Here is a 26,167-nt window from a genome sequence, read left to right on the forward strand (position 1 = left end):
TTAGTACGATCTACTTTAGAGTACCCACGCGGAAGAATACCGGAATGAGACCTTAAAGTGGGAAAAGATGGCATACATATAAACGCCCCACAGCGGCCGTTTTACTAAGTGCAGGTTTAAACCCAGGGAACCCGGTCGCCACAAATAATTCACACCATTCTGTGTTTTAGCTTCATTTCAATACAATACGTTCGGTCCAAATAGTCACGACTATATATAGGACAACGTTAAGTGCGACTCACCACCTAAAACGGGTGTAGTGCGTCTTCCGGGACTAATTTTACCGGAGCTCTTTCCCTTCCATGCTCACTCCGGCCATCTTCCTGCAGCGTGGTCTTACCACCTGATATGGAATCACCAGAATTTGCATATTCTCAATTAAGTAATTAGATTACAATAAACACCGGTGTGATCTTGCCATCTGTTGATGAATCATCATAATTTTATGCATTTCTTTGTTAAGCTTTATAACGTAATAGACCAACAATATTTTCATCATATCATTATTTGCCTTACAGATACATGATTCAACCAAAAAAATATTCATTAAATCGTTTTTTTTCCAATAAATGACCATATTTACAGTTGGTTTAAACGGGTTTAAATGAGTGTTTGAGAAACGGTAAAACTTTGGGTATTTTTTTCGCCCTCTGTAACAAACACCCTTTCTTTCATTGTCATTTCTTTCTTTCATTGTCATTTTCCCTAAATTTAGTGCGTTGAATGTCTCTATCTAAACTAATAAGGTTTAAGAATAATCAAACGGCTGCCTTATCACTTACCTTTCTATTCAGAAGGAAACCGGTTAACCCTGCTTCTATAGTTCTGACACGTTAAAATCGCCATGGATCAAAAGCGCTCCACAACGGCGATGAAACATCACTGCAGTAATAGTAGCAACGTAACTGAGCCAACGTATTGCTGCAGTCCTGTAGAAGACTGCTAGGGGCCGCTTTTGATCCATGCACTGCACTTCACCTTCGTAATGTACCTTATGCTTATCACTTACCCTTCTATTGTGTTGGGCCGGCAGTATACTACATACCCGGAAGCCTTGTGAACTTTGGAACTTGAACCTCTTTCCGACCGCATTGCTGTCACATGTACCCATAAATAACTCCGCCTGATTGTAAAGCTTAAGCTAACTTTTGATTACTAGTATTTCTTTTCTATATATAAGTTGTTAAGTTTTACTCTATACCTATCTATTTTACTATGCTACATACTGTTACCTATTTGCCATACAATGTACCCTGTACAATTGTCGTGCAATAAAGGTCTTCTTCTACAATCTTTGCCCGAACTTTGCAAAAAAAAGACAGTCGTCTCGCTTCTGTTGCTGGCTTCCTCCGACGAGGGGAGATCTGCACGGTCGGCAGCTGAGGAACTCGCTCCAGTACTCCCAGGCCAGAGGGACCAAAAGATACACCAAGTGTGCGAAGCCAATGTTGGCTAAACTCGTCACTGAACTGTTATGAACTGTTTTGATTCGAGAGCAGTCTCGCCTTTAACGATTCTGCACAATAATGCTGCTTTTAATATCCTTGATGTTGAACCACCACGCTATATTTATAGTGTGGAAAACCATGTCGACAATTATTGAACGTTATTTGTATATATTTGTATATGTACTATATTAGCTATATACGTAGCCTACATCATCATCATCATCATCATTCATCCTCCGTAGAGGTGGAGCATACAAAGTTAGCTCGCCACAACTGTCTGTCACACATCACTGAGAAAAGTAGCCTACAGTGTTACATAGTTTTACTGAATATGTGGAATGTAAAATTCGGCGCAATTCAGTATATACTACAAGGCCGATTTGTCCCGTGTTTTTACCAATAAACCATTATACTATTACTATTCAGAAGGAAATATAGTTGTGAACACGTTAAATTCGCGATAGATCGAAAGCGCCCCACAGCGGCGATAAAAAATCACTGCAGTAATATGAGCAACTGAGCCAACGTATTGCTGCAGTCCTGCAGCAGACTGCTAGGGGCCGCTTTTGATCCATGCACTGCACTTCAGCTTCGTAACGTGTTCGCAACCTATTACCCTGAGACAGTCCTATCGTGGATCAGACACTTCATGGATTACCCTTTACAATATACACGTGTACTGTCTATTGACATTGCATTTTAAGAAATACAAACAGATACTGCTTGGTGAATCTTCATCGCATCTTTATTTATTCAATCAAGGTTCTTGATATTATGTACAAAACATAACAAAGTGCACTATATGCCACAATATCAGAACATAAACAGGTAACACAACATTTAGTCTGACAAGACAATCAACAAGGAATGTAACAGAACGGTTCCTGATTCTACAAATAACTAAACGTTCCAACTGGAACAGACTAACCCTAACAAAATATAGGGGAGTGACAGCATCGCTGTTCCCAAGTTGGCCAGCACTGGGGGACAGCAATGCCTCTTCCCCACCTTCTTTACAACAACAAAAATGAGCTTCGCTCAACAAGTTTTACTTCACTATTACCTAATCAACTCAAGTGAATGCACATGAACAATTATTTAATCTAAGATAGTTTCTAGGCTTTTCTGTTCTGTAATATTGCACATACAAGAAGCCCGTTTTTAAAGACATCTCTCTCTATTTACACAGAAATACATCTCTTTATGAAAGCGGACAGGGTTTTCTTTTTCTTCATAAATGTATCAAATGCCCCACATGTGTGAAAACGACTGTAGTTGGATCTCCTGTCTTCCTGGGTACAAAAATATAGGAGACTTTTTTTTGTGGCACGATAAAAATAGAGTTCTTTCTTCCGAGTCATCTACCTTCCTAGATAAGTGAACTATGAGTGACTATTGCACTAGTGAGCCAATCATCTGATTAGTCAAAATGGCTCTTTTGCGTTTTTTTTAGAATCCCTCACTTGTTCATCAACACTGGTGAAGTACTAGAAGCCATGTGTGCTCTCTGAAGGACATTACGCTCTGCACCCCCTATCTTCAATAATAGAATGGTCGACTCACCATAGGCGTACACTATGTAGGCATATACCATTTTAGGTCAAGGGGGCTATAACATTAATTACACAAAAGAAGAGATAGTGAGTCCTACCAACAGCAAGGGATAGGCTACAATGTCACTTCCTCTTCCCTCAAATAAAAAAAAATGGTGAGAAATTTCTACAGCAAAGTGAAAACATGCTTTGTTTAACCCTCTCTTGGCCTCTCTCTAGTCTGAGGGAAGCATGTGTGATGTTAAAGATGAACTCACAGCAGCAGAAAGTACATGTACATGTACAAAGCTAGGGTGAGAATACTATTGTACATGCCATGTTCAAACCTACCAATCCTCTATAGTATCTAGATAATCAATGAAACAAACATAACATCATGACATCTCACAGCCTTACCCAAGATAGTACTGAGACAATGATCAAACATCTACCCCTACATGTACATGTGATACACAGGGAACTTTGACAAAGATATGCTGCCCTACTCTACATTCTTATCCGCCAGTCACTTACCAAACTGTACACTAAACTGGCTTTTCCAGGCACTCCTTTAAGTAGTTACTGCAGCATGTCACACTGCTGTACAATAAATTGCCTTTTCTGTCATGTTTCATATAATTATAATCAGTGTCAGACATGTACAAAATAGCTACAGTCCACTGTACAGAGAATACTAGCTATATACGGAAATCTTGACAGCGACAAATGTCTAAAAATATTGCAAATTTGTTGTTGGCTCAACTGCCATCATTGCATTGCCATTGTCCTTTTTAGTCTCTTTATAACAAATTATAAATTTATAAGAGATCTTGAGCAACAAATTTTGGACTGATGTTGACTACGCCTTTTAAATGACCTTTGAGAAAGTAGACACACCTTTTAATTGCCCCACATTTCTACCATTCTGGTTTTTCTGTACACAAAACTACACATTATCATACACTTTATCTACAAACTGTGTGATCTGTAGAAAATTTACAACTTCATAGTTTTTGGGAATCAATAGCTACCAACCTTACGGAAAGAGCTACCGACACACCTCTGTATGTACATTAATTTTTCTCTGAAGTGATGCTTATCTAAAAATATCAAAAGACGCCATGAAAAATTTGCCTTCTTCCCAAGGATTAAGAAGAATGATATTTCAGTTACAGGGAGCTAAAATGATGGTGAGGAAAAAATACAAATTTTGGGGAAAAACAAATGGGCCCAAACAGTGTAACATTCCTTACTAAATAAATGGATCTGTTGAGGAAAGACCACAACTGGTGTGTGTGTGTAGTGGGATCTCATGATGAGGTTTTGCCTATAAATCAAAACAATTTTGGACCCACAGCTTGTGTATGTTTCAATTTTTCACAATCATTCCACTCAAATTATTTGACACCAGCAAAGTATGGAAAAAAACTCAAGAAAAAAGTCCTGAAACCTCCAGCTGTACTGCCTAGTTGGTGTATATTGCATCAATGTATTTTACCTTAAAGGCACCCAGTGCAGTTTTTGGGGCTTGGAAACCTGATTTTTCAATGCCAATATTCTAGTCATTTATCTACATGCTGAGGTGAAACCACACTTGTACTATCCCAGTGTCTATCAACCCTCATGAGCAAAAAGTCCCCAAAGTCTGACAGAAAATGGTTACTGGAAGGGCCCTGGGCTGATTTTCAGGGTACCGCCCAGAAAATAAAGGACTCATCTTGGGGCTTGTTTCTGCAGATTTAAATGCCCAAAGTATGAAATGCCGATTTAAATCTGCTAATGTAAGGCAGTATGTGTCAATATCACACAGATTGCCTTATCCACAATATTTCCAGTTTTGCTGCACTGAAATTGCATTGGATGCCTTTAACGTATAATGCACTGATCAAGTTCTAATTACAACTGACGCTCATAGAGGCCCCGACACATTCTGTAAAGCCCCTTTGGTTGGTTGGATCGTATGTCCCGGGGCAGTAGTAGAGGTCGTCCTATGTCCAGTTTTGCTGCACTGAAATCGCATTGCATGCCTTTAACATAATGCACTGATGAAGTTCAAATTACAACTGACGCTCATAGAGGCCCCGACACGTTCTGTAGAGCCCCGTTTGTTGGATCGTATGTCCCAGCGCAGTAGTAGAGGTCGTCCAGGTCATCCTGGTTGCGTTTGCTCTTGGCCTTGCGTTCGTACTCATCCGGGGAAACGACCTCGCAGCGGTGGCTGATGGTCTGGACGTCGTTCTCGTCCACGTGCGAGGACTGGTACAGCGCCATCTAGGGGACGACATATGCAATGCAGTCTCATCAACAGAAGTGGCAATGAAAGGTCAAGTATTATCATGTAAGTTCATCTGTGCTGGTAGTTACATAGTTACATGTTTAAACGTAAAACTTTTGTTCCAACACAGAAGAGAAATGTTCTCACCAAAGACCTTTCGACCCAGTGAGACTTGTCACATGGCTTCGCTGAAGTGTGATGTCAACACTGGGTCAAAGCTCTAATCTAGGTCTCTTTTGCGACCTAGAAGTTTTACCTTTAAACAAACGTCAAGTATATTTACTAACGGTACCATTGCTCACTGCTATTCTTGTCTTTGCCTACATCAATTATATGCAATAAATACTAACTCAACAAAAAGGGCAGGGATAAGACATGAGATAATACTTCTTGATTTGCAAATTCTTCCCAAAGTCTGGGCTCATGACTTCCCGGAGGTGCACCAACTCTTTAAGAATAATTTTTTAAGTAAAAGGGAATTCTAGCAACCACCAGTGCTGGTGACGTTTATACATGTTTTATTTTTTTTGACATGTAAAATATAACCTCCCTCACCTTGCCATCACATGCCCTCCTCCCCACGATGGTCTCCTCTGGATGATAGAACCACTTGACCTTGACCACCATGTTGCCCCCCCACGACTCCCACAAGTTCTCGATCCGCCCCACGTACGGAAGGTTGGGTCTTCCCGTCGACATGAACACAGCGGAGTCACCAACCTGGAACACAAACACCACTCCATGAGTTAACATCAAAGCCCATCTACGCCTTGGTAGATGCATATTATGAGCATGTCGGCAGAACGTACTGCACCTGCATGAAACCCTGCAATGTTAGCCTCCATAGCATGCCAAAAACTGGGGGTTTTGGGGGGCTTCAGGGTCTTTGAGAGCTTTTATGTGCTATTTTCTGATTGCATATCGACAACATAGCAGGCCTGGTTGAATTACCCGTTTTTTTGTAGAACTGAGCTAATCAGGAAACAGCCGAAGACCACCAAACCCCCAGTTCTATAAGCCTGATACGGAGGCTAGTAATATATCGTGCATAGCACTTCAGCAGAACGTTTCATATAAGGTTGTCTTCGCATATATAAGGTCTGTAGTTTCCTAATGCTATGTAGGAAAATATATCGTCTGCAACAGGTAAAATTCTGATGCAATGTTGACCAAAAATCCAACAAAACCGGTAAAAAATCAGGGTTTCCCACAGGCGCAGTACGTTCTGCCGATGTGCTCATATCATGTGTTACATGTGAAGTACCAGGAAACTAGCAGATTTTTTTTCTTAAAAAAAGAATAGAGTATGGGGGCAGTGCATAGTCTTAGAAAATCTTGATGTGAAGATGAGGCATTGTAAAGCTGCCTGATACATATCATGGGTTACAGTACATGTGAAGTACCAGAAAGCTAGCAGTTGCTTTTTTTTTCTTAAAAAAGAATAGAGTATGGGGGCAGTGCATAGTTTTAGAAAATCTTGATGTGAAGATGAGGCATTGTGAAGCTTCTTGAGGTTGAAATCATGGTCAGCCATGTAGCCTAGTTAAGCCAGAAGCAATCGATCACAATTTTCCACTATTCCTTTTAGGTCTGTAGATACATGTATTATGTTCCTGTGCTTCAGCCTCCTCTGTGACTGGCTAACCAAAACTGGAGTTGAAAGGAGTTTTGTTTTCAGAATGAAACCTTACATAAGTACATGTATGTTATACACTTCTATGAATTTAAGCTTTGAGTTCAAGCTTTGTTCCAACACAAGGAGGAAACTCACCATAAATTTTCGGTGGATCTCGTCAACCTTCGTCAGATATATGATGAACTCCCTGATACTCCGAAACTCGGAAACGTGATGATGTCATACATCTGACAAAGGTTGGCAAGATTGACCAAAAATTCATGATGAGGCCACACCAATTTAATTTGTTGTTTCTCGGATTTTAAAAAAAATGAAGCGACAGGGTGAAAATGAAAAAACAGGCCAAGGCGCCCCATGATAGCCGGAAATGTTACAATATGAGCCATGAAGTGAACATACCAGGCTGGTTTATAATTAAAACAATAGATTTTGAACTTTTAAAGAAACAAAATTGCATTGTTACATTGAAAAACTTTAAGAACTAGGAAGAAAAGGACTTTCTTCAACTGTTGGGGCCAAAATATGTCTTTCATTGAGCATTTTGCAGTTTATTTAGAACAAATTTTTTTTTTTGCAAACCAAAAAAAAATGGACAGCACGATCCGAGAAGCAACAAATTAAATTGGTGTGGCCTGAGTTTCCTTCTTGTGTTGGAACAAAAGCTTGGACTCCATAACTATGGGATTCTACCAACACAGACGAGCTTTCATTCGAAAATTTAGAACGTTTTTGATGGCAGAAGGCAGTGCAGTTACATGTATGTCTGTAGGTGTGGTACCACATACCCTTATGATTTCATGGCCCCGCTGTATGGCCTTGTAGAAGACTTTCTTGCCCTTGCCCTTGACTCCTCTGCGTTGCGTGCTCTTGCCAGACCAGCGCCAGAGCTGGCGGGCTGGCAGGAAAGCTGCACGTGACGAGGCCGAACAGTACACTACAATCAGACTGAGCGGTCAGAAGGGAGCCGTGAACAGCATGGCGGAAGCAGCGGTGGGTCAGAAGCAGGAAACACAAGGCAAAGAACAATTCTACAGGCAACACTGTTGGCTTCACAGTCATCAAGAATTATCCACAAAGTTTCACACATTTTCTTTTTTTTTTAATCTCAAAAGGTTAAAGCAACGTGTGTAACATTCTGGAGAAAATGCGGTCCGAATCGAACAAGTTATGATAATGGTTAGTACCTAGCTGTTTCTAGTACCTAGCTGTGCATATTCTGTGTTAATTCTAAACAAGTGCATCCTAGCAACATGAGCCAAGGTCCACAATCAGCTTACAAAGATGATGCACATGGAACCATTACTAAACAGGATGTGCCATCATATCAGGATACAATGTTCACTCCTGAATAGGTTTTTCAGCTGGCTGAAATATCATAAAAACAACTTCTACTTTCCATAATTTGATTGAAATTTGCCTGATTATTGCGTGGATACTAATACTGACTGAAGGCTTTATTTGAAATTCCCGTAAAACGTTTCACTCCTAATGCAAATGAGCAGCATGTGAAAAATCTGCCTTATACTCTTGTGTTACTTATAGAATTCCTAGTTTCTTATGTACCAAAGGGCTACACATATACATGTACCTTATCTATGTTGCACTTCAATTCAGCTATTTTTTCACTGTCTTCGATGATTTTCTCCAAATGTTACACATCTTGCGTCAAGAAATGGCAATACAAACATGTTTTGTTTAAAAAAATATATAAAAAAGTAAAGGAACTAGATACCTGAACTTTTCAAAAGCCAACAGGTATGTATCATGCACTAAGTACAAACCTAACTTCAGTTGATGTAATTGTGATATTTCTATATTTTGGGTATATAAAAGTGACTTCTGTCATTTTTTCGTAAAAAAGGTTCCAAAAATATCTAAAAAAAATGTATTTCTCCAATAAAAGAAATTGATATTCTTTTGTTTGGAAAAGTTACTATGATTTGAGGAACTTGGTTGGTCATTCAAATACCTTTGCAAAATCATTATCACAAAAACCTCACTGAAGTCAGATTTGTGAGACAGCATGCTACTGTCCTGTAGAAAAAAAAAAAGAAAACTCCTCGAAGTCCTACTGAGGTTCTACTATCATTTCAGGAAAAAAAATTAAAATCACGCAGGACTCTACATTTCTACATGCAGGGATGGGTAGGCATGGCAGCAGGCATGGTGAACAGGATGCATACACAACCAGACATTACAAACTCAAACTTTTACAATCGATAGGCTAATTACGAGAAAATCTAAAACTATCATCTGTTACAATTTAGTTGGCATCACTTGGTTCCTGGCTGCTCCATGTATGGCATAAACTGCTTTCAGGCTTTGTGTGCAGGATTTCAAAAGTCAGTAGCATTTAAGATCACTTTTCACACTACAAAATCTAGTCTGTGTAACGCAAACTCTGCCGTCCGCGGCTTTGGGGGCGGCTGGATGTTGGGCGGTCGGCAACCGTAAAGCGATTTAATCAGGCTATACAAAATCCAACAGCAAAAAAAAGGAGTTTACCCTCATTTACACAGGACATCTTCTGAGTTTCTGTGACATTTCTTCCTTTCCTCAAAGATACTGTCAATGGATATATGTATGATGAATCAAAAGTAACTTCCTTGAACAGAAACTGTTTGGGAAAATGTTGGTTTTGTGACCAATGCTTTCATTGCACAAAAATGCTGAGCCTGAAGCAGTTATGCCATAGCAATGGGAACCATAGAACCTTCCCAACTGGAGCTTGACATGCTATGCCTCCGTTACATGCAATTATTATGGTTTTAATTCTTTGCTTCGGATCCATTCGCCCATCATGCGTACAGTAAGAAAGGCAGCTTACGTGCTATCTTGCTTCTGCTTTCAACGGAGGGCGTCTTGTCAGCAGAGCGGCGTCTAGTCTTGCTACCACGTGCCGGGGGTTTCTGGGTGCCAACAACCAATAGTAGGTGAGAAGGCAAAAACCATGCACACCAGAAAACCAACTCAAGCCTTCTGAGTCAATGGTAGGGAAGTGCAAGAGGAGTGATGTTAAAATGGATCATTTCAAACCATGCTATTAAACCTGTATATGTTGTAACATTGACAAGGTTTGCACAACTCTTATTACCATGCGACATTCTCAAAAATTATCAATGTTTGAGTTGCAGTCCAACACTTGGAATATGCAGCCACGAAATTAGACAAGACATTGCAAGTCTCTCTCAGAAAGGTATATTGAATACACAGTCTCAGAAAGGTATATTGAATACACAGTCCTCGCATAATTTGTTTCACTTTTGCAGGTTATGTGACTGTAAACTTCATGCTTACAGAATCGGTCCCAAGTGAATTAGGCATGATATATTTTCATTTTCATAAAAAAAAAAGGAATCGAATAAGGCTAAATACTACCAGTATCCCCACCTTTGTTGGTTTCTTGATGTCCTCTGACCTCTCACTGCGAGTGTCCTCAGAGATGTCATCATCATCCTCAACATCTGACGTCACATTGCTCGGAGCAATACTGTTGGAGTCAGCAAAACTCTGGGCCTCAGAATCATCCAAATTGGACTCTTCCTCGAAGTCCGGTGGGGCAACCTTCGCTGAGGACGCCTTTGCCTTTGTTGTGACATCAGATGCTTTTCCTTTCTGGGACTTCTGGGTTTCTTGTGCTCCTGTGTCTTTCTTGGCTTGTTTTGCTGCATCCTTCTTGGTCGTTTTCTTGGCTGGTGTTGAGTCAGATGCGCCTGTGTCTGAGGATTCTGCCTTTTTGGCCTTCTTGGTCTTTTTCGTGGTGGTTGTGTCTCCTGCAGTCTTCTTCTTCTCACCCTTGGTGGAGGCAGATTCATCAGACACATCGCTGGAGACCTTCTTTTCTTTCTTGCTAGACTTTGTCGGTTTCTGGTCCTCTGATGCCGTGCTCGGTTTGGAGAACTTTTCCGAGTTTGTCTTGGATTTTGGAATGGGAGACGGTTTTTCATCGCTGTCCAGCTTCACCTTTGGCTCTTTTTTGCTGTCCTTAGACTTGAGCTTGCTGGCTTTTTCTCCTGAGTTGGACTTCTTGCTCTTCTTCGAAGTGCTGCCGGCAGAGCTGCTTCGAGCAGGAGATGCCTTTGGGCTGTTTTTAGGGCTGCTTTTTCTAGATGAAGATCGTCCATCCTCCTCCTCCTCCTCAGAAATGACACCCAGATCGCCAGTGTAGGAGTCGTAATCCAGCAACAGGGGCAGTACAGATTCTGATTTAGCCTTACCTGGTGTAAAACAAAAAAAAGATCAAAGTAAGTGCCTCAATATTACAGCATCTTACTACATTAAAAAATTCCTTGTCAAAAAATTTTTCTTAAAAAAAAATTTCCTTGTCCAAAAATTTTTGGTAAAAAAATTTCCTTGTCAAAAGAATTTGTCAAAAAATTTTTCTTTTACCACATCAACTTCTATGCAAAAAAAATCATAGCAAGACTACATAAAAAGGATGCGTTCTTTGTATCATTGTTTGATACTCACCTTTCTTTGCTCGAGATTGTGCAGTGGACGCTTTCTTGGTCGGTGCTTTAGTTTTCTCCGGCTGCGACACGACGTTGTCCACCTCCTTCTGGTCCATGAGGACCGTGCTAGAGTCCGTGTCAGAAGTGTCGCCCTTCGCGTCTGACAAGCCGTCCTTAGAAACGTCTCCCGACCGCCGCCGCCTCTTCCCGTGGAGCATGATCGGGTTCATGCTAAAGTCTGGAAAACAAATTACGAAGGTTATCCCACTCCTTTGTTTTAGCTTTAAGTCTTCATTTGCAATCTTCCATGCTTTAAAGCTAACCAGCACATCAAGCTCTGATGTGGCATGCTTCTGCAGGCCTGTTGGACTCCATGTGGCGTCATTTCTTACCTGGAATAAGAAACATGCTGACCATGCTCTTACAAAGCAGTACCTTTATCTTATGCTACCTTTTTCAGTTTGGCCTGAAAGCAAACTACAGTACTTTCAGAAGAATTTTTCTCCATCCGTTATGGGTACATGTACCTTTGTGTATGTAAACCAGCTATTAAATATTTGTTTGTCTTGCAAACCACAGGACTGGTAATATCCTAAAAAGATATTTTTGTAACACTGAAAATTTGCCACTTCATAACAAATCCAGTTTGTCAGATATGGATTTCTTAGTCTTAGTCTGTTTTTTTCTGACAGAAAACTGCACACATATCAGAAGATTTGCCTCCAAGTACTAGTAACAAATCCAGTTGGATTTCTTAGTCCTAGTCTGTTTTTTCTGACAGAAAACCGCACACATATCAGAAGATTTGCCTCCAAGTACTAGTAACAAATCCAGTTGGATTTTTTAGTCCTAGTCTGTTTCTTCTGATAGAAAACTGCACACATATCAGAGGGAGAGAAACCATTCCTTCTCCAGGCCAGAGGACAGACAGTTCCTAGAGGGGGGAGGGGGGCATGCTGGAGCTAGAACACGTAAGGCAAGTTGGATGCTGCTTGCCCGGTGCAAGAGTATAGGTTACTGTGCCAGCCACACTGCACAGGGAGCCTTACCACCGCGCTCCTTACCAACAACGGGGTAGTTAGGAGGAAGGAGCCGAACGTGGTCCAGCGGGATGCGGCCCGAGTCGCCGTCGTCAAACTCCACGCTGACGAAGGTCTTGTCGTCGTCACTACCATCGGGGGAGGGGCTCACTGTCAAATGATAGATAGGATTAGGGTTAGCACTTTAAAACTTGACTTTGTTTGTAAACCACCTTATTTTAAGGCTGACACAGCAGTTTTGTACATGTAAGTAAAAGTTGCTTAAGACTGGACTGTAAGGTTTGAACGGTTTTGAAACTCTGATCATCTTACATTTAAAGGGAAAATATCCCCTCCACAAATAGATTCAAGAGAAATTAAATATTGTTGTTAACTCTACATACCCATTACCTTGTGTACAGGAAGGCAACTTTCTAAGTCATCAGGGACAAGTGACCAGCTTTTGCCAATATTTGGGTATACATCTAAAAAATATGAAAACATCCAAAGGACCACCGACAACTACACTCAACTCAACCCCATGATTTGCCACTCAAAATGTGGGAAATTGCGTTTCTAAAGGCTTGAAAATCCTAAATTTGTCCCCAGACCCCCCCATAGATTGCAAGCAGTTTTTTTAGCACTCTCTCCCACGGTGCTATAATGAACCTAGGCTGACAGAAAAAAATTTTGGTTAGAGCACTCATTAATAGACTTACTCCTAGCGACAGTTCCGGGGTAGAGACAGCGGTACTGTTGGCTCCAGTAGGCACACACCCGAGCACCCTCAGGCAGGAACCTCACTGAGCCTGGCTTCACGTCATGGAGCTGTGGGGTCAGGGAGACTGCAGGTTAGACATGTTCATGAAACTGCTCACCATGAGCTCAGCAGAATCTTCAGCTAGTTGAAGGTGGCTGCCTCAAAATGAAAGAAGAAGAAGAAAGAAAGAGGAAGTGGAGAACACTTACAGCCTCTTGCAGAATCTGCTCCTGGGAGTACACCTGGGGTCGATGACCTCTCTGCCCATCAATCACAGCACCATATCTGCAACATTCGTATCAAAATAATACAAGATCAGTATGCTTCAAAGTTTTATATTTCTGACATTAAACATAGATGCTCGTGGGATATCAAAAGCTCATGTAATATCAGCAGCCTTTGTGTTGCTGTTTCTCACAAAATCTAAGTAACAAAAACATTTCCGCCAGTGGTCTAAATTCTTTCGCTAAATTGGCAGCAGTTTTGCAGTGTGTGAGTAAAAAACTTAAAGGGAGTAGAGGGAACACTCTCCAGAGGTATAGGCTTTGGCAAAATTGCAGTGTTTTTAGGCACTTTTATCAAGCTCTCTTTTTTTGTACTGGTAAGATTTTTTACGCCAGCCTTACTCGGGTGGCAAATGGTGACTGACTGGCAAATGGATACTGGCTGACCAATTTGATGCTGTCTGAAAGATCTGCTTGAAGATTACAGAAGGAAGAAGACACTCACACGTCAGGAGGCTGTATCTCGTCCACGTATCCCGTGTGGAACAGTCCGTCTATGGGGATGATGACCCGCAGGCCATCTCTCAGCTCCTCCTTCTGGATGTTGACTAGTCGAGGCTCTGCAAAAGGAAAAATCAACAATATTTTACTTGTACTGTCATGAAAGTTCATCTGTTTTGGTAGTTTAAAGTTAAAACTTGACCCAGTGTTGACGTCACACTTCAGAGAAGACACGTGACAAACCTCACTGGGTCAGTCTATTGAAGAAGACCGGAGTTACTGGTCAAAAGCTATAGATGAAAACAGCTCTTTGTGTTGGAACAAAAGTTTTAGCTTTACACAAATATTTTACTTGCTTGATGTGGTTTCTGCTAGAAACAAAATTACAGATGAAGGTAGAAGCACATGAATACATCACACATTAGCACGTCGGCAGAACGTACTGCACCTGCGCAAAACCCGTAATGTATTATACATACCACCTCGGTAGAACATCTCATATAAGGTCGTATTTGTGCATATAAGGTTAACATCCCGCCTGTAGTTGCCAAATGTTATGTTGGAAAATATATCCTCTGCAACGAGAAAAATTCTAATGCAATGTTGACCAAACATCTAACGAAAACCCCGAAAAATCAGGGTTTTGCGCAGGCGCAGTACGTTCTGCCGATGTGCTTCACACATTATAGTACAACTCCAAGTGATTACCTGGTGTGGATGGTCTCTGCTGGTCCACATAGTTACTGAGAGGTAAGTTTTCCCCGTCGCTGAAAGACTCGTTGGAGACAGAGTCCTGCTCCATGGGTGTGGGGGTGGGGAGAGCAGGGGGTAGGGGTGGGGCTGGTAGTGGGGGTGGGGAGGTCACGACAGGGGTGCTGGCTTTGACTTTGGGTGCCTTGGGAGGTGCTGTAGATGGGATGGCCTCTGTAGGTGTCTGTGGAAGGAAGAGAAGAACACTGTCATTTTCCTTCTTTTTGCCTTTTAAAAGCATGAATTGGTATACTATGACCATATGATGGTCATCTTTTTGTTTTTTTTCTTTGTTACTAGTATTTCAAATAGAAAATTCAGTTATATTATCTATCTATCACCAACAATTTTTGGCATCAAACAATGTCATAACACATTTGAATGCACTTTGTCTTGGAAGTCTAAGTGATGTTACATTGACACAGTTATCAAAGAAGCAAAGGATTTGATATGTCTTTTTTTACACTAATCAGTAGGTACATGTATGTTGGTGCAGGTTAGACATCCAGGTAAAAAGCAGTTACTCGAGCAAATGGATATGATCTTGGAAACGGTCAAACATTTCAGGTAGCATCCGCTAGCTTTCGTCAGTGCCACTGACACTGACCGTTTCCCAAATCAAATCCATTTGCTTGAGTAACTGCTTTTTGGCTTAATCAGTAGGTAGTATATAAAACCTTACTGAAGTACTGGGTGTCTTCTTAGGTGCTTTTGGCTTGCTGGCCTTCTTGGTCTGAGTAGCATCTTCCTTGGCAGCCTTGCTTGCCTTACTGGTCTTCTTCTTGGGTTTACTGACAGGTGCATCTCCAGGGTGTACAAGAGGCTCTGTGGGGGTTTCCTTGGTACTGTCTTTCGTCTTTTTACTCGAGGAAGGCTAAGATCAAAGAAAAGGTCAATGTATTTCCTGGTAACTCAGCATTGTACTCATACATGTAGTTCTAAAAGTTTACTAAGGCAGGCACTATTGGAAATGTCATTACCTACATATTAGTTCAATGAGTGTGTCAGGACACAATTATATACTGTAATTCACTTTGTCCTCAAGGTAGCAAAATTTCACAGTCTGAGGAAAATGGACATGTTCGCTGAAAGTGCAGGGATGACACCAAAACAGAAATGATTTCATAAGGGTAATGATAGGTTCATGGTAGAGAAGTGACCGTGACAACAACATAAAAGTATTGTAAAATTTCAGGAATTACGGTACATAACTGATAAAGACAGATTGTAGAAACTGTGTCTATCCAAAGAGGATTGTTTTTTGGCATAAACATGTACCTTTGTGGATGTTTCTTCATTCTTCTCTGTCTTGGTTTTCTTCACCTTGCCTGAAGGGGTGGAAGAAGCCGTTTTGCCACTTGGCACGGGACTTGCCTTGCTGGAAGGAGTGGCTGCCTTAGCTGCTGGAACAGAGGTGATTTTGTTAAAAGGAGTGACCGTTGCAGACGGACCCTTGGTGGGTGAGGTGGGGGTTGTCAATGTGGTTGCTCCACTAGATGTTGGTGGTTCGTGTAAAAAGATTCGCTCACTTCTTCGGCGCGCCCAAGCATCGTCATCGAGAAGCGGGACCTCGTCTTCCACGGGTTCCGGCTCCTTGACTTTCTTCTTCTTGGGCCGAGAAACTTTTCCTTCCGTGCTGGTGTTCTTGGACTTCTTGGGCTTCTTGGGTGTCGGTGTATCTGATGTGGAGGTGGTGGTCTTCTTGCTGGGTTGCGTAGGCTTCCGTTTTTTGGATCCCTTAACCTCTGTTGCTGGGGCTTCATCATCAGCATCTGAAATTCAAACACATTAGTTCTAGCAGATGAAATCGAAAAACTTTAAAGGTAAGATAGTCTGGCTCGGGTCATTGACCTTTTTGGTTTGGAGAAGAAGAGGAAACAGAGCAAAAAGATTTTTTCCTTCGGTAAAGATAATGAATCAAAGATTGACAAAATATTACAATGAAAATCACTGAAATTTTCCAGTACATCCAGGTTTGAGAAAAGATAGGGATAATTTTTTTTACCATCGTTGTTTGAAGGTTTCTTCCTTTTCTTGCTTGTGCTAGGTGCGATGGGCATACTGGCAGCACTGGAGGCAGCATACTTAGCAAGAAGACCCAGGCCTGATGTTTCACTGTACGTCATGGTGTCTATATCTAGATCAGCATCACTCCAATCATCTGCTGGTTAAAACAAAACAAAAAACACAAATTAAACTTGTGCCCTCGGAACACTATCTTTGTTAAGGGGCATGCACTGGAGTACTCTAAAAGCAATCCTAGCTTAAAGGCTTGCTACATATACCATATACATGTACTAACAACAACTGAAAGAAAAGGTAATATTTTATGCCCTGAAGGCATTATAGCATTTCTGTTACAGATCTGTTCTTTCACAACTGGGGATCTACTGCAAAATGGGAAACTTGGCAAATGTTCTGTTTGATCCTATTTTGCAGTTTGTTCCAAATCTAGTCAACTAAGAATATGGAAAAACATTGACTAGTGACTGAAAGTATGCCTTGTTGTTACTTTTTTTGCTATGCCAAAACTGTTAAGACTGACTCTTGCCAAACTTGACCATTCTATAGGACTCAATTCACAAGTAAACTTGTCAGGATACATTTAAAGACATTTTACCCACATTACCTAGGACATGGTGGACAACTTGTTCCATGCTAGATCTTTTAGTGCTTTGGGGTGCGAGGGCTCAGAATAGTGCAAGAAAAGGAGCTGGCATGCAACAAAACGCTGGGTACAATAATAAACATGATAGGAACAGAAAGATGACTTTGAGCAGGGTTCTAGCTAGCGCGAAGTAGCGTAGGGGCCCCCTACGCCATAATTTGGACCCCCTACGCTAAATTTCCCCCTACGCTACCGGTAATTTGAAATACAGCATAGGGGCATTGTGACTGTATTTCTTTGGTCAAGAATGCCAGATCAAATGTGAAAAATTACCAATCAAGAATACATTGTACACACCTTAGAAATAACATTTTTTTCCTTTGGGTATTCCTCAAATGGCCTCTTTTTTAGCTCAAATTTTTACAAGCTCCGCACCGCGGAAGGGAAAGACCCCTCCCGCCCCATTCCCCCCTCTCAGTCGCTTCGTTCCCTCGACATGCGGCCAGTGTCACTAAGCTAAAATTAAATCCTACCTAGAACCCTGCTGAGACTATTGCTTGAGTACAAATGTATAACATCAAGAAACATGCGACGGCAAAAAAGCGTGGTTAGTGACGAGACAAAATGAACGAAAACAGGACGGAACCAACGGAAATTTTGTTAGGCGTGGGCTCTACCTACTAGTCTACAGCTCCAGGTCAAAGGTCAGCAGGAAGTATGGCATGGCGCATGCAGCGGACAGAAGGGCGGGCGGCATGAGAGGTTTCTATGGCAACCCACGCCCTTTTCCTCAAAGGTCATTTTCGGCCGATCGTCAGAGAGATTGTCTGGAACATTCTTCACTTTCTCTCCATGTCACATCATTATGAGTTTGGGAATCATCGCTTTCAAAATCAACCAGGACATGGAGGGAACTCTTACAAATAAATTGAACATAAAATCAGAATGTGATATGTACATTAATCATAATATTTACAATCATTCAGGGGGGCAGGAGTAGGTAGGAAGGTTGGAGATTGATACATAATTTATCCTCTATATTTGTACATTTCTACAAGAGGAGATTCCGGAGTTGTAGCAAGGAAATCTCCAAGGAGTCTTAAAGATGAAGGTTATTGACCTTCGGAATGCGAGCGACGTGAGAAATCGTCCTCATCACTGTCACTGTCACTTCCTTCATCCACTTTCTTGGGCTTGGCCTTGGGTGTTACAGTCTTCTTAACCTTGGGCACTTTGACTTTGCTGTCCTCTGTCTTCTGCTTCTTCTTAGGTTTGGAGCCGTCCTTGGACTTCTTGGTTGTCTTGGGAGATGTCTTGGAGGAGGGGGCCTTTGTTGGGTGGGGTAGAGAACTCCAGAAGACGTCCTCGTTGACAAGATCATCATCTAAGAAAGGAACAAAAGACACATTCCTTAAAAGATCATCACATTAGTTATCAAACTGAATGTTATTAGGGCTCAAAGTAGTGAAATATGTCACAAAATCGCAATGCTCAGCTTATTCTACTTGTTAATGGCATCCAATGCAATTTCAGAGCAGCAAAACTGGAAGTATTCTGAATAAGGCAATCTTTATGATATTGACACATACTGCCTCAGTGTAGCACATTTCAGTCAGTATTTTATACTTAAGGTATTTAAAACTGCAGAAACAAGCCCAAAGATGAGTCCTTTATTTTATGGGTGGTACAGTACATGGTGTCAACTGAAGGATGAACTGAATTGAAAACTGAACCCTAAAAATCAGCCAAGTTCCCTTCCAGTAACCATTTTCCATCAGAATTCTGGATATTTTTTGCTCCATGAGGGTCAATATACATTGGGATAGTGTGTGGGATAGTGTAATTTCAACTCTGTATGTATAGATAAGTGACTAGAATATTGACTTCGAAAAATCGGGTTTCCAAGCCCTAAAAACTGCACTGGGTGCCTTTACATGTGTAATATTTGAGGCTGAGTAAGAAGGATGTGTAACTCCAAACAACCAACCTGAGTCATCGGACTGGGGCAGAGACTGGGTGAGAGAAAAAGACCTCTTCCGAGATGGTGTGTTTGAGGTTGTGGTCTTATCCTTGGACTTCTTACTTCCCTGGCCTGTGCCTTTGGTTGTTGAAGTGGCTGAGGCCTGGGAGTCCTTGTCTTTTTTCTTCCCCTTTCCTGAAAATGAAAGAATGTGATGGTCATAAGATTGTGTGAATTCCTACCATGCTAAAAACATGTTATATACTATACACACTATATAGAAACATTGCCGTTTCCTTTGTCAATCTTACAACATGAGCATACAACATAAACTTAAAAAACTAGAAAGGTAACATTTGCAAAGCAAATACATAATCTTTACCTTCGCATATGGTCTGCTCTGTTAATTTTTACTCAAACACATTCATACATATGGTCAGACAGGAGTCTAAATCCTTCCTGCTATAAAATTGCAACATGATGTAACCCAACAGTAGTTACCATGGTAACAAACAGTCTGGTTCAGGTCATTGACCTTTTTGGTTTAGAGAAGAAGAAGAGGAAACGTAGTAAGAACAATATGTTTTCCTTCGGTAAACATTTTAAAAAAATGTGGTCCATCAAAGTTGAGTTTCCAACAGGTTTGCACAAATTCTGGAATTCTGGAATGGATGAAGCATACAGTACCTTTCTGTGTCTGCGTTTTCTCCTCAGCACCAGTGTTCTTGTTGCTGTTGGACCCTGACTTCCCTTTACTCTTTCCTCCAGACTCCTCGCTCGTGGTGTCGCTACTGGTGGACACCTTGGGCTTGTGCTTGGAGGTCGTACCGTCGTCCTTTGCAGACTTTTTATTCGTGCCTGATGAAACGGCTGAAGAGGCCTTGGCACCCTTCTTGGTTGGTTGATTATCTGATTTCTTGGACTTTTTTGACTTTGGAGGCTAAAATGAAACAAAAGGCAAACTTGTTTAGGAATAAAATCCTCCATCTCAATTTAAACCAAAAATCTTCAGGAAGCCAAAATGAACTAGACTTTATTCTTTATCATCATAATATAGCCAGTAGGTGTCGACCAATCAGAAGGCTCCATTTCCAATGGTTATCAGGCCGTAACCTAAAAAGTGGTCAGTTATTAGAATAACCAACCACTTTTGGACCATACCATTATACAGGGGGACAGGGCACTAACAGCAGTGTTAAGACTTGTGCCATTTATCTTTTAAACAACACATTGTTGTGTATTTTGTAGATATTTGAAAATACAATATAATTAAATAATTAAGATATAAATGAAATTTGAACAGAAAAGCGTACCTCAAGCTTGACTTCCTGTTCGTCCGGTGCAGCAGTCTCCTTGCCTTTCCCTTTCTTGCCCTTTGGCTTGCTGGTTGGGGCTGCAGGTTGCTGGGCGGAGTCCTTGGTTACCTTCTTCTTCTTCTTGGGCGGTTCTTCACTTTCCATCTCCTCTACCAGCAAGTGAAGGGCCCCCTTTGGACTCTTACTTCTCCTGGAGGAGGATGGCAGAACAACAGTCATGAATTCTATAGAGGTTACAATACATATCTCTTTGTGTCACAGGCTTTCTAAACTCATAACTGTAATTGCGTTGGAAGTGAGCATTTCTGTTACGATCAAGATGTAGGAACTACACAACTTTTGGACATTTTTATTGGGCTCTCTTTTTGGTACTGGTATCTTTTTTTTTGCCAGCCTAGCTTGGGTAAATGTCTAGCAAATGGATGCCGACTGGCCAAATAGATACTGTATTTACAGCAACTGAAAGATATGCTTGGAGATTGTGACTACACAGTTTGTCTGTCTGTTCTTGCTATCTATCAAACCCACCTCTCCACCTTGCTTGGCCCTTCCCCAGACTTCACCGAGGACTTGGGAGAATTTTGGTGGAAGCGGCGCTTCCTAGGTCTGCCGGGGCCCCTCTTGACGGGACCGTTCTCCTTCTTCCTCTTCTTCTCCCTGAAAAACAAAGTTAACCTTTCTCAAACTTCTGCAACTGCCACTTTAATGAATTGACAGTAGATATCAGTGAATTAGTAACTCTCACTGTCTAGGGCTCTATGGGGCATGCGTAGTCCAGTGATTACATAGCAACCCTGCCACTGGACCAAGAGGTTGGGAGTTCGAATCCCGGCTGTTGTCGCTCACCCAACATGCATGCTACCGGAAGGGGTCACAGTCCTTAAGACGAGACACTAAGCTGTGGTCCACTGTACATTGTGCTTGTCAAAAAGAGATGGGGGAATTTCCCCAGCACAATGAACCTGTAAATACAGTACATAGCGTCTGTCTTCTCTGTCACAACCAGTGGGAGATTAGCTCTTCGGTGAGCTAAAACTTGATCGAGATCACTTTTCTTTTTTCATTTCTTTTCCTTTCCTTTCCTTTCCTATGGTGCCCCTCATTGTAGGGACATGACAAGCAGGAGAGCTATCAATCATCATACTTCAACCAGTCTTGACCTCCCTTACAGAAAGGAGAGATAATTTACCTTTTCCTCTGCAGCCTGGCCAGTTCCCTTTGCTTCTCCTTGTACCTTCGCTGCAGTTCTGCCAGTTTCATCCTCATCTCCAGCTCCACCAGGTCCATCCCCTCAGGCCCTGACTGCAACTAGAACACATTCACAGGGAAAACCATCTTAACAACTAACAAGCAATTGATTATCATGAAAGTTCATCTGTGTTGGTAGTTACGTGACTACTTCCTGAGAGGGGTGAAAGAGTCCACTTGCAATGTACATCAGGGCTCAACCGCGACAGGGGCCAACATCGTTTACCAGACACCTTTGACATACATTGACACTTTAGAGAAAGCATGTGACAAGTCTCACTGGGTCAGTCAACATTTCTCTCTTGTGTTGGAACAAAGGTTTTACCTTTAAACAGGTGTCTATTGACCATATGCCAAAGGGAAAAAATATGACGATACAGAACTTGTTGTTGGAAAAGACCAAAGAAAGCATAGATGGATAAGATCACTACTGATTCTAAAGCAGCTTTTGGAACTAATCAGTGATACAGTTGAGATGTAAAATATGGCTGTGTCTAGACTCTATGATGCTCCCTGTGCGTCTGACCATCACACCCATAGCACCTCTTCTTTCACAAGAATGAACTTGAGAATGAACTTTATTGCTCAACAATCGTACAAGGTACAATGTATGGCAGTAATACAACAATACTACAAAACTTTACTTACTACAAACTACTATCTAAACAGTATTTGAGTTACCATATGGTCATGTATTGATGATATGTTCTCGCTTATGGAATAAAGTGTACATTGGCCTACATAAGCAGATATGGTAGTTGGACATGACAATAATTCATGGAATGTATCGTACTGTGTACCAGATTGGGTGACTTCACATCATACTTTTTGTAGGCCTATTACGGTTTTATGGGCCCGATTCTAAGACCAGCTTTGATGAGGATTATTACCTTAAATGCAGACCCTGTCCCTTGTTCCTCCTTCTGAGGCAACTTGAGGTTGGAGCGCCACTTCCAGCGGCCCCAGGAGTGGACCAGAGAGTCCTCCGGCCCGGTGCCCTCGTGCTGGGACATGTCTGTTGTCATGGCAGCAGCAGCGGCGGCCATGCTGGTGCAGACAGAGGCCATGGTGACGGACTGCCGCTCCACTTTCACCTTCACTGCCGCAACACCTGAGAGTGAATGTTCAAACAGTAAGACTTCCGTGATTAGTTTTAGATAATGTACCTTCATTTGTATATACAGTATATAAAGTACTGTAGTGTAAATCTCCTTTTGTATTATTATATGCGTGTGTTTTTACTATGTCATTTTTTGTTTGTATGTTTTTCTGGAATGAACCCTGGAAGATTAGCCTTTTGGCTAAAGGGTATCAAAGTAGAGAGAGAGTAATTCGTTTTATGTTAACAGCAGCAAAAGTTCACAGTCTGAGTAGCAAAAGTTTACAGTCTGAAAAAATGGAGATATTCATGACACTATATGTTCGAGGCACTGGCAGGTGCAGAAGAAAGAAAGTCAGCGATTGACTTGTGAGTGGTAATGATATTAAGTTTGCGGTACAGAAGTGAGCACAAAACCAAAAACAAGTATCAGGAATTACAGCATTTGTATTGCTGCTAACAGCTAAGCAACTGGTAAAAAGATGCTCACACAGCCAAAACCTTTCCTGATGTTAAAAGTGCTAGTTTTACCAACCCAAAATTATGATGCTCAGAAGCTATTTTACTAACCAAACGGGACAAAAAGTATGCTTCTACTGAAGAAAATCCCATACAACGCTGACGTACCACTTTCTGATCTCGACTTCTCCTCCGCCAGTCGACTGAGCAGGGCCATCCCTTCTGTGGCCTGGAGCAGCTCCGGGTCCACGTTCTGAAGTGACGTTGTCACCATGGACTTGGACATGGTCACTGCCATCGTGCTGACAGTCACACTGGTCACCATCGTTTCTGCCTGTACACTCATTTCTCTGAGCTGAGTCTGTTGTTGCGGAGTAGCAGTGGGCATTTCGGTTTTTGTAACTACTGGCTTTTCAACACTTGTAGCTGCAACACTAGTGCCCACTGACTCGGTAGACTGTTCAACACTGGTGGCTTGTGACTGTGAACAGACTGTGGCTTGTGGAGGGCTTCGGGGTCTTTCCTCAGTGGAAGATGGTACAATAGCTTGAGTAGACTCCGCCTCTGTGCCATGATGAGGCGTCACACCCTCAGTCTTGATTGGTTGAAAGTCCGTGGGCGGAGCTTTCGAGCTAGCAAGGGGCTGGTCGATAGGCTGCATTCGCTCGGGCTCTGGTGTCGTCTGGGTGCTCGTTTCTATCGCCTGTTTCGCCACCGACTTTTCTGTGTCCTTAGCAGCTTTTGAGACAGAGGAAGGCTCCTCTTTGCTTGTTTGTTCTGTTGACTTTTTCGCGTCTGCCTCCTCCCTTTGCTTCCCGCTCTGTGAGGACACGGAGACACTCGGTGACACGGAGGTGTGGACAGAAGTGGTGGTGGTGACGGCAGCTTGTTCCTTGTCTCGAGAAGACTCGGTCGTGGTTACTGTGCTCGATCCCGCTGACGAGGAAACCAGCCTCATCAGAGCTGGCTGGTCATAGATGTACTGGTACGGAGGATGCGGGTAGGGGAAGGGTCCGTATGGGGGTTGACCGGCAACAGGGATCCCCGCCTGAAGGTAAGCCTCCATAGCTGCCCTCCCGGCCTTCTCCAGAGCAGGGTCTTCGTGAGCCCAGGTGCGAGGTGTCCCACACTTCTCTGCTTGCTGCTGCTGCTGCTTCTCCTGGTCTTGTTTCCTCTTTTCTTCAGCCTCCCAGCGTTTCTGCTCTTCCTGCAGAAGCATCAACCATGAAAATTTTCACTCAGATGTACAAATGTAATTATGTTTTTCTAGCCATTAAATTGTGCATGCTGTATTAAAACAATCTTGCATTGTTTACCTTGGTTGAAACCACTATAGAGTTCAGTTGAGTATATTGGGATCCACAATTAGCATACAAAGTAGGCTATTCTTCCTGTGGTCCTACATTTATACCCACTACATCATACATGACACACAGAAAAATACACAAAGCATAGATACACTGACAACAAGAAGGAAGTAATGTTACAACTTCAGATCATTCCAAATGCTAGAGATATTATGTACAGAAAATGTAGAGGCAATTTAGCCTCTGTACACTTGAAGAAGCCACACAGGCGAAACTGGTGGTGTGACGGGCTGAATAAAAGTTCTAAGCGGCTCCAGATATCTTACTGAGGGATGACTGCATGAATTAGGCCCACTCTAGACGAAGCATTTCGCGACAGCGGCGATATTTCCCGCTGTCGGGACGCCGCTGTCGCGACGTCTTTATACACACAAATCTCTTTGCATCGAACATCGAACATCCGAATGTTCTAACGCGTGAAATCCAAAATGGCGGGGGAGCCGCCAATGTTTTTCCTCGCCGTGTGTCAGATGTTTTTCTTTATGTTAGTCACTCGCGTCTTGTCCAATATGAGGCGACGAGCAAGGGGTGCACGCAAGAGACGGTTGAGATACCGGGAGATGTTGCTGACACGTCGCGCCCTGCTTACCTCCCCACTGCCATTGCTTTGGCAAAAGGTGGTGATCCTGTCCACCGGAGGATCTGGCGATACGTTAAGAAACCCGCGACCTTTTGGCAAAAATTTGTTCAAGGCACACTGTGCGATACAGAGTTTTACAGGCGCTTCAGGATGTCGAGGGGAACATTTTAGATGCTCTGTGACAAACTGAACCCTGACCTCCCGCTGTCGCGAGTTCTCTATACGCACTTTAAGTTGTCGGGGACTCCCGCTGAGTTGTCGGCCGACAACTTTGGAGCTGTCGTCAGAAAATTTCATGACAGCGGGACTACGCTGTCGGGAATCCTCTCTAGACGGCGTTCCTGCTGTCGGCGTGCCGCTGTCAGCAGTTACCGCTGTCGCGAAATGCTTCGTCTAGAGTGGGCCTTAGATATCGGTCAGTTTGAGGAATGAATCTACTTTACACAGAAACGCTGAGACAGATACAGCAAATGTACAGTACCTGAGCATGGTGTTGGTGCAGTGCGATCTGGTACTGTTCGGCGTGACGTAGCTCCTGTTGCCGCAGCAGCTCCATGTGCTGCTGATGCTGGTGCTGCTGCGACATCAGCTGCAGGTGGTGCGCGTGCTGCAGGTGGCTGGGGGGCGGCGGGGCTGAGCCGGACGACCACACCAGCTGCTGCTGCCGCTCTAACATTTCTGTCACAAGAAGAAGATGGTGCTATTTTAGTGGTGCATTAGTGAAAAGTATCCACTTTGGATTACTGTAATTCCTTTTTTTCCCAGTACTTTCATGTTTGTAGTTTTTACAGAGACTTCTGTACTGCAAACTTCTTATTTCTTGACTTTCTTTTTTCTGCACCTACCGCCACCATGAACATATTGCTCTGTGAACACCTCCATTTTTCTCAGACTTCAAACATTAAGTGAACTACAGTATATAATTTCAGTGTCC

The 26,167-nt window shown here is 42.4% G+C and overlaps 1 protein-coding gene across 1 annotated transcript in view; it reads right to left on the bottom strand.

Moving 5' to 3' along the window:
• Window positions 1-2,175: 2,175 nt before the first annotated feature.
• The window catches only part of LOC109486640 (trinucleotide repeat-containing gene 18 protein-like), a 51,305-nt gene continuing 27,313 nt past the window's right edge, over window positions 2,176-26,167 (bottom strand). The window contains exons 8-31 of the mRNA XM_019790500.1: window positions 25,715-25,911; window positions 23,455-24,493; window positions 22,619-22,839; window positions 21,670-21,788; window positions 21,009-21,137; window positions 20,478-20,670; window positions 19,852-20,104; window positions 19,192-19,359; window positions 18,325-18,588; window positions 16,602-16,760; window positions 16,126-16,368; window positions 15,875-15,996; window positions 15,279-15,470; window positions 14,555-14,780; window positions 13,851-13,965; window positions 13,331-13,406; window positions 13,081-13,189; window positions 12,392-12,532; window positions 11,362-11,580; window positions 10,282-11,108; window positions 9,719-9,800; window positions 7,677-7,798; window positions 5,811-5,975; window positions 2,176-5,251 (exon numbers count right to left, since the gene is read on the bottom strand). Of these exons, the coding sequence (XP_019646059.1) occupies window positions 5,051-5,251; window positions 5,811-5,975; window positions 7,677-7,798; window positions 9,719-9,800; window positions 10,282-11,108; window positions 11,362-11,580; window positions 12,392-12,532; window positions 13,081-13,189; window positions 13,331-13,406; window positions 13,851-13,965; window positions 14,555-14,780; window positions 15,279-15,470; window positions 15,875-15,996; window positions 16,126-16,368; window positions 16,602-16,760; window positions 18,325-18,588; window positions 19,192-19,359; window positions 19,852-20,104; window positions 20,478-20,670; window positions 21,009-21,137; window positions 21,670-21,788; window positions 22,619-22,839; window positions 23,455-24,493; window positions 25,715-25,911 (5,582 nt within the window). The 3' untranslated portion in view covers window positions 2,176-5,050. The remainder of the gene's footprint in view (window positions 5,252-5,810; window positions 5,976-7,676; window positions 7,799-9,718; window positions 9,801-10,281; window positions 11,109-11,361; window positions 11,581-12,391; window positions 12,533-13,080; window positions 13,190-13,330; window positions 13,407-13,850; window positions 13,966-14,554; window positions 14,781-15,278; window positions 15,471-15,874; window positions 15,997-16,125; window positions 16,369-16,601; window positions 16,761-18,324; window positions 18,589-19,191; window positions 19,360-19,851; window positions 20,105-20,477; window positions 20,671-21,008; window positions 21,138-21,669; window positions 21,789-22,618; window positions 22,840-23,454; window positions 24,494-25,714; window positions 25,912-26,167) is intronic.

The sequence above is a fragment of the Branchiostoma belcheri genome, unplaced genomic scaffold, assembly GCF_001625305.1.
Source record: "Branchiostoma belcheri isolate BF01 breed outbred unplaced genomic scaffold, Haploidv18h27 scaffold110, whole genome shotgun sequence".
Classification (NCBI taxonomy): Eukaryota; Metazoa; Chordata; class Leptocardii; order Amphioxiformes; family Branchiostomatidae; genus Branchiostoma; species Branchiostoma belcheri.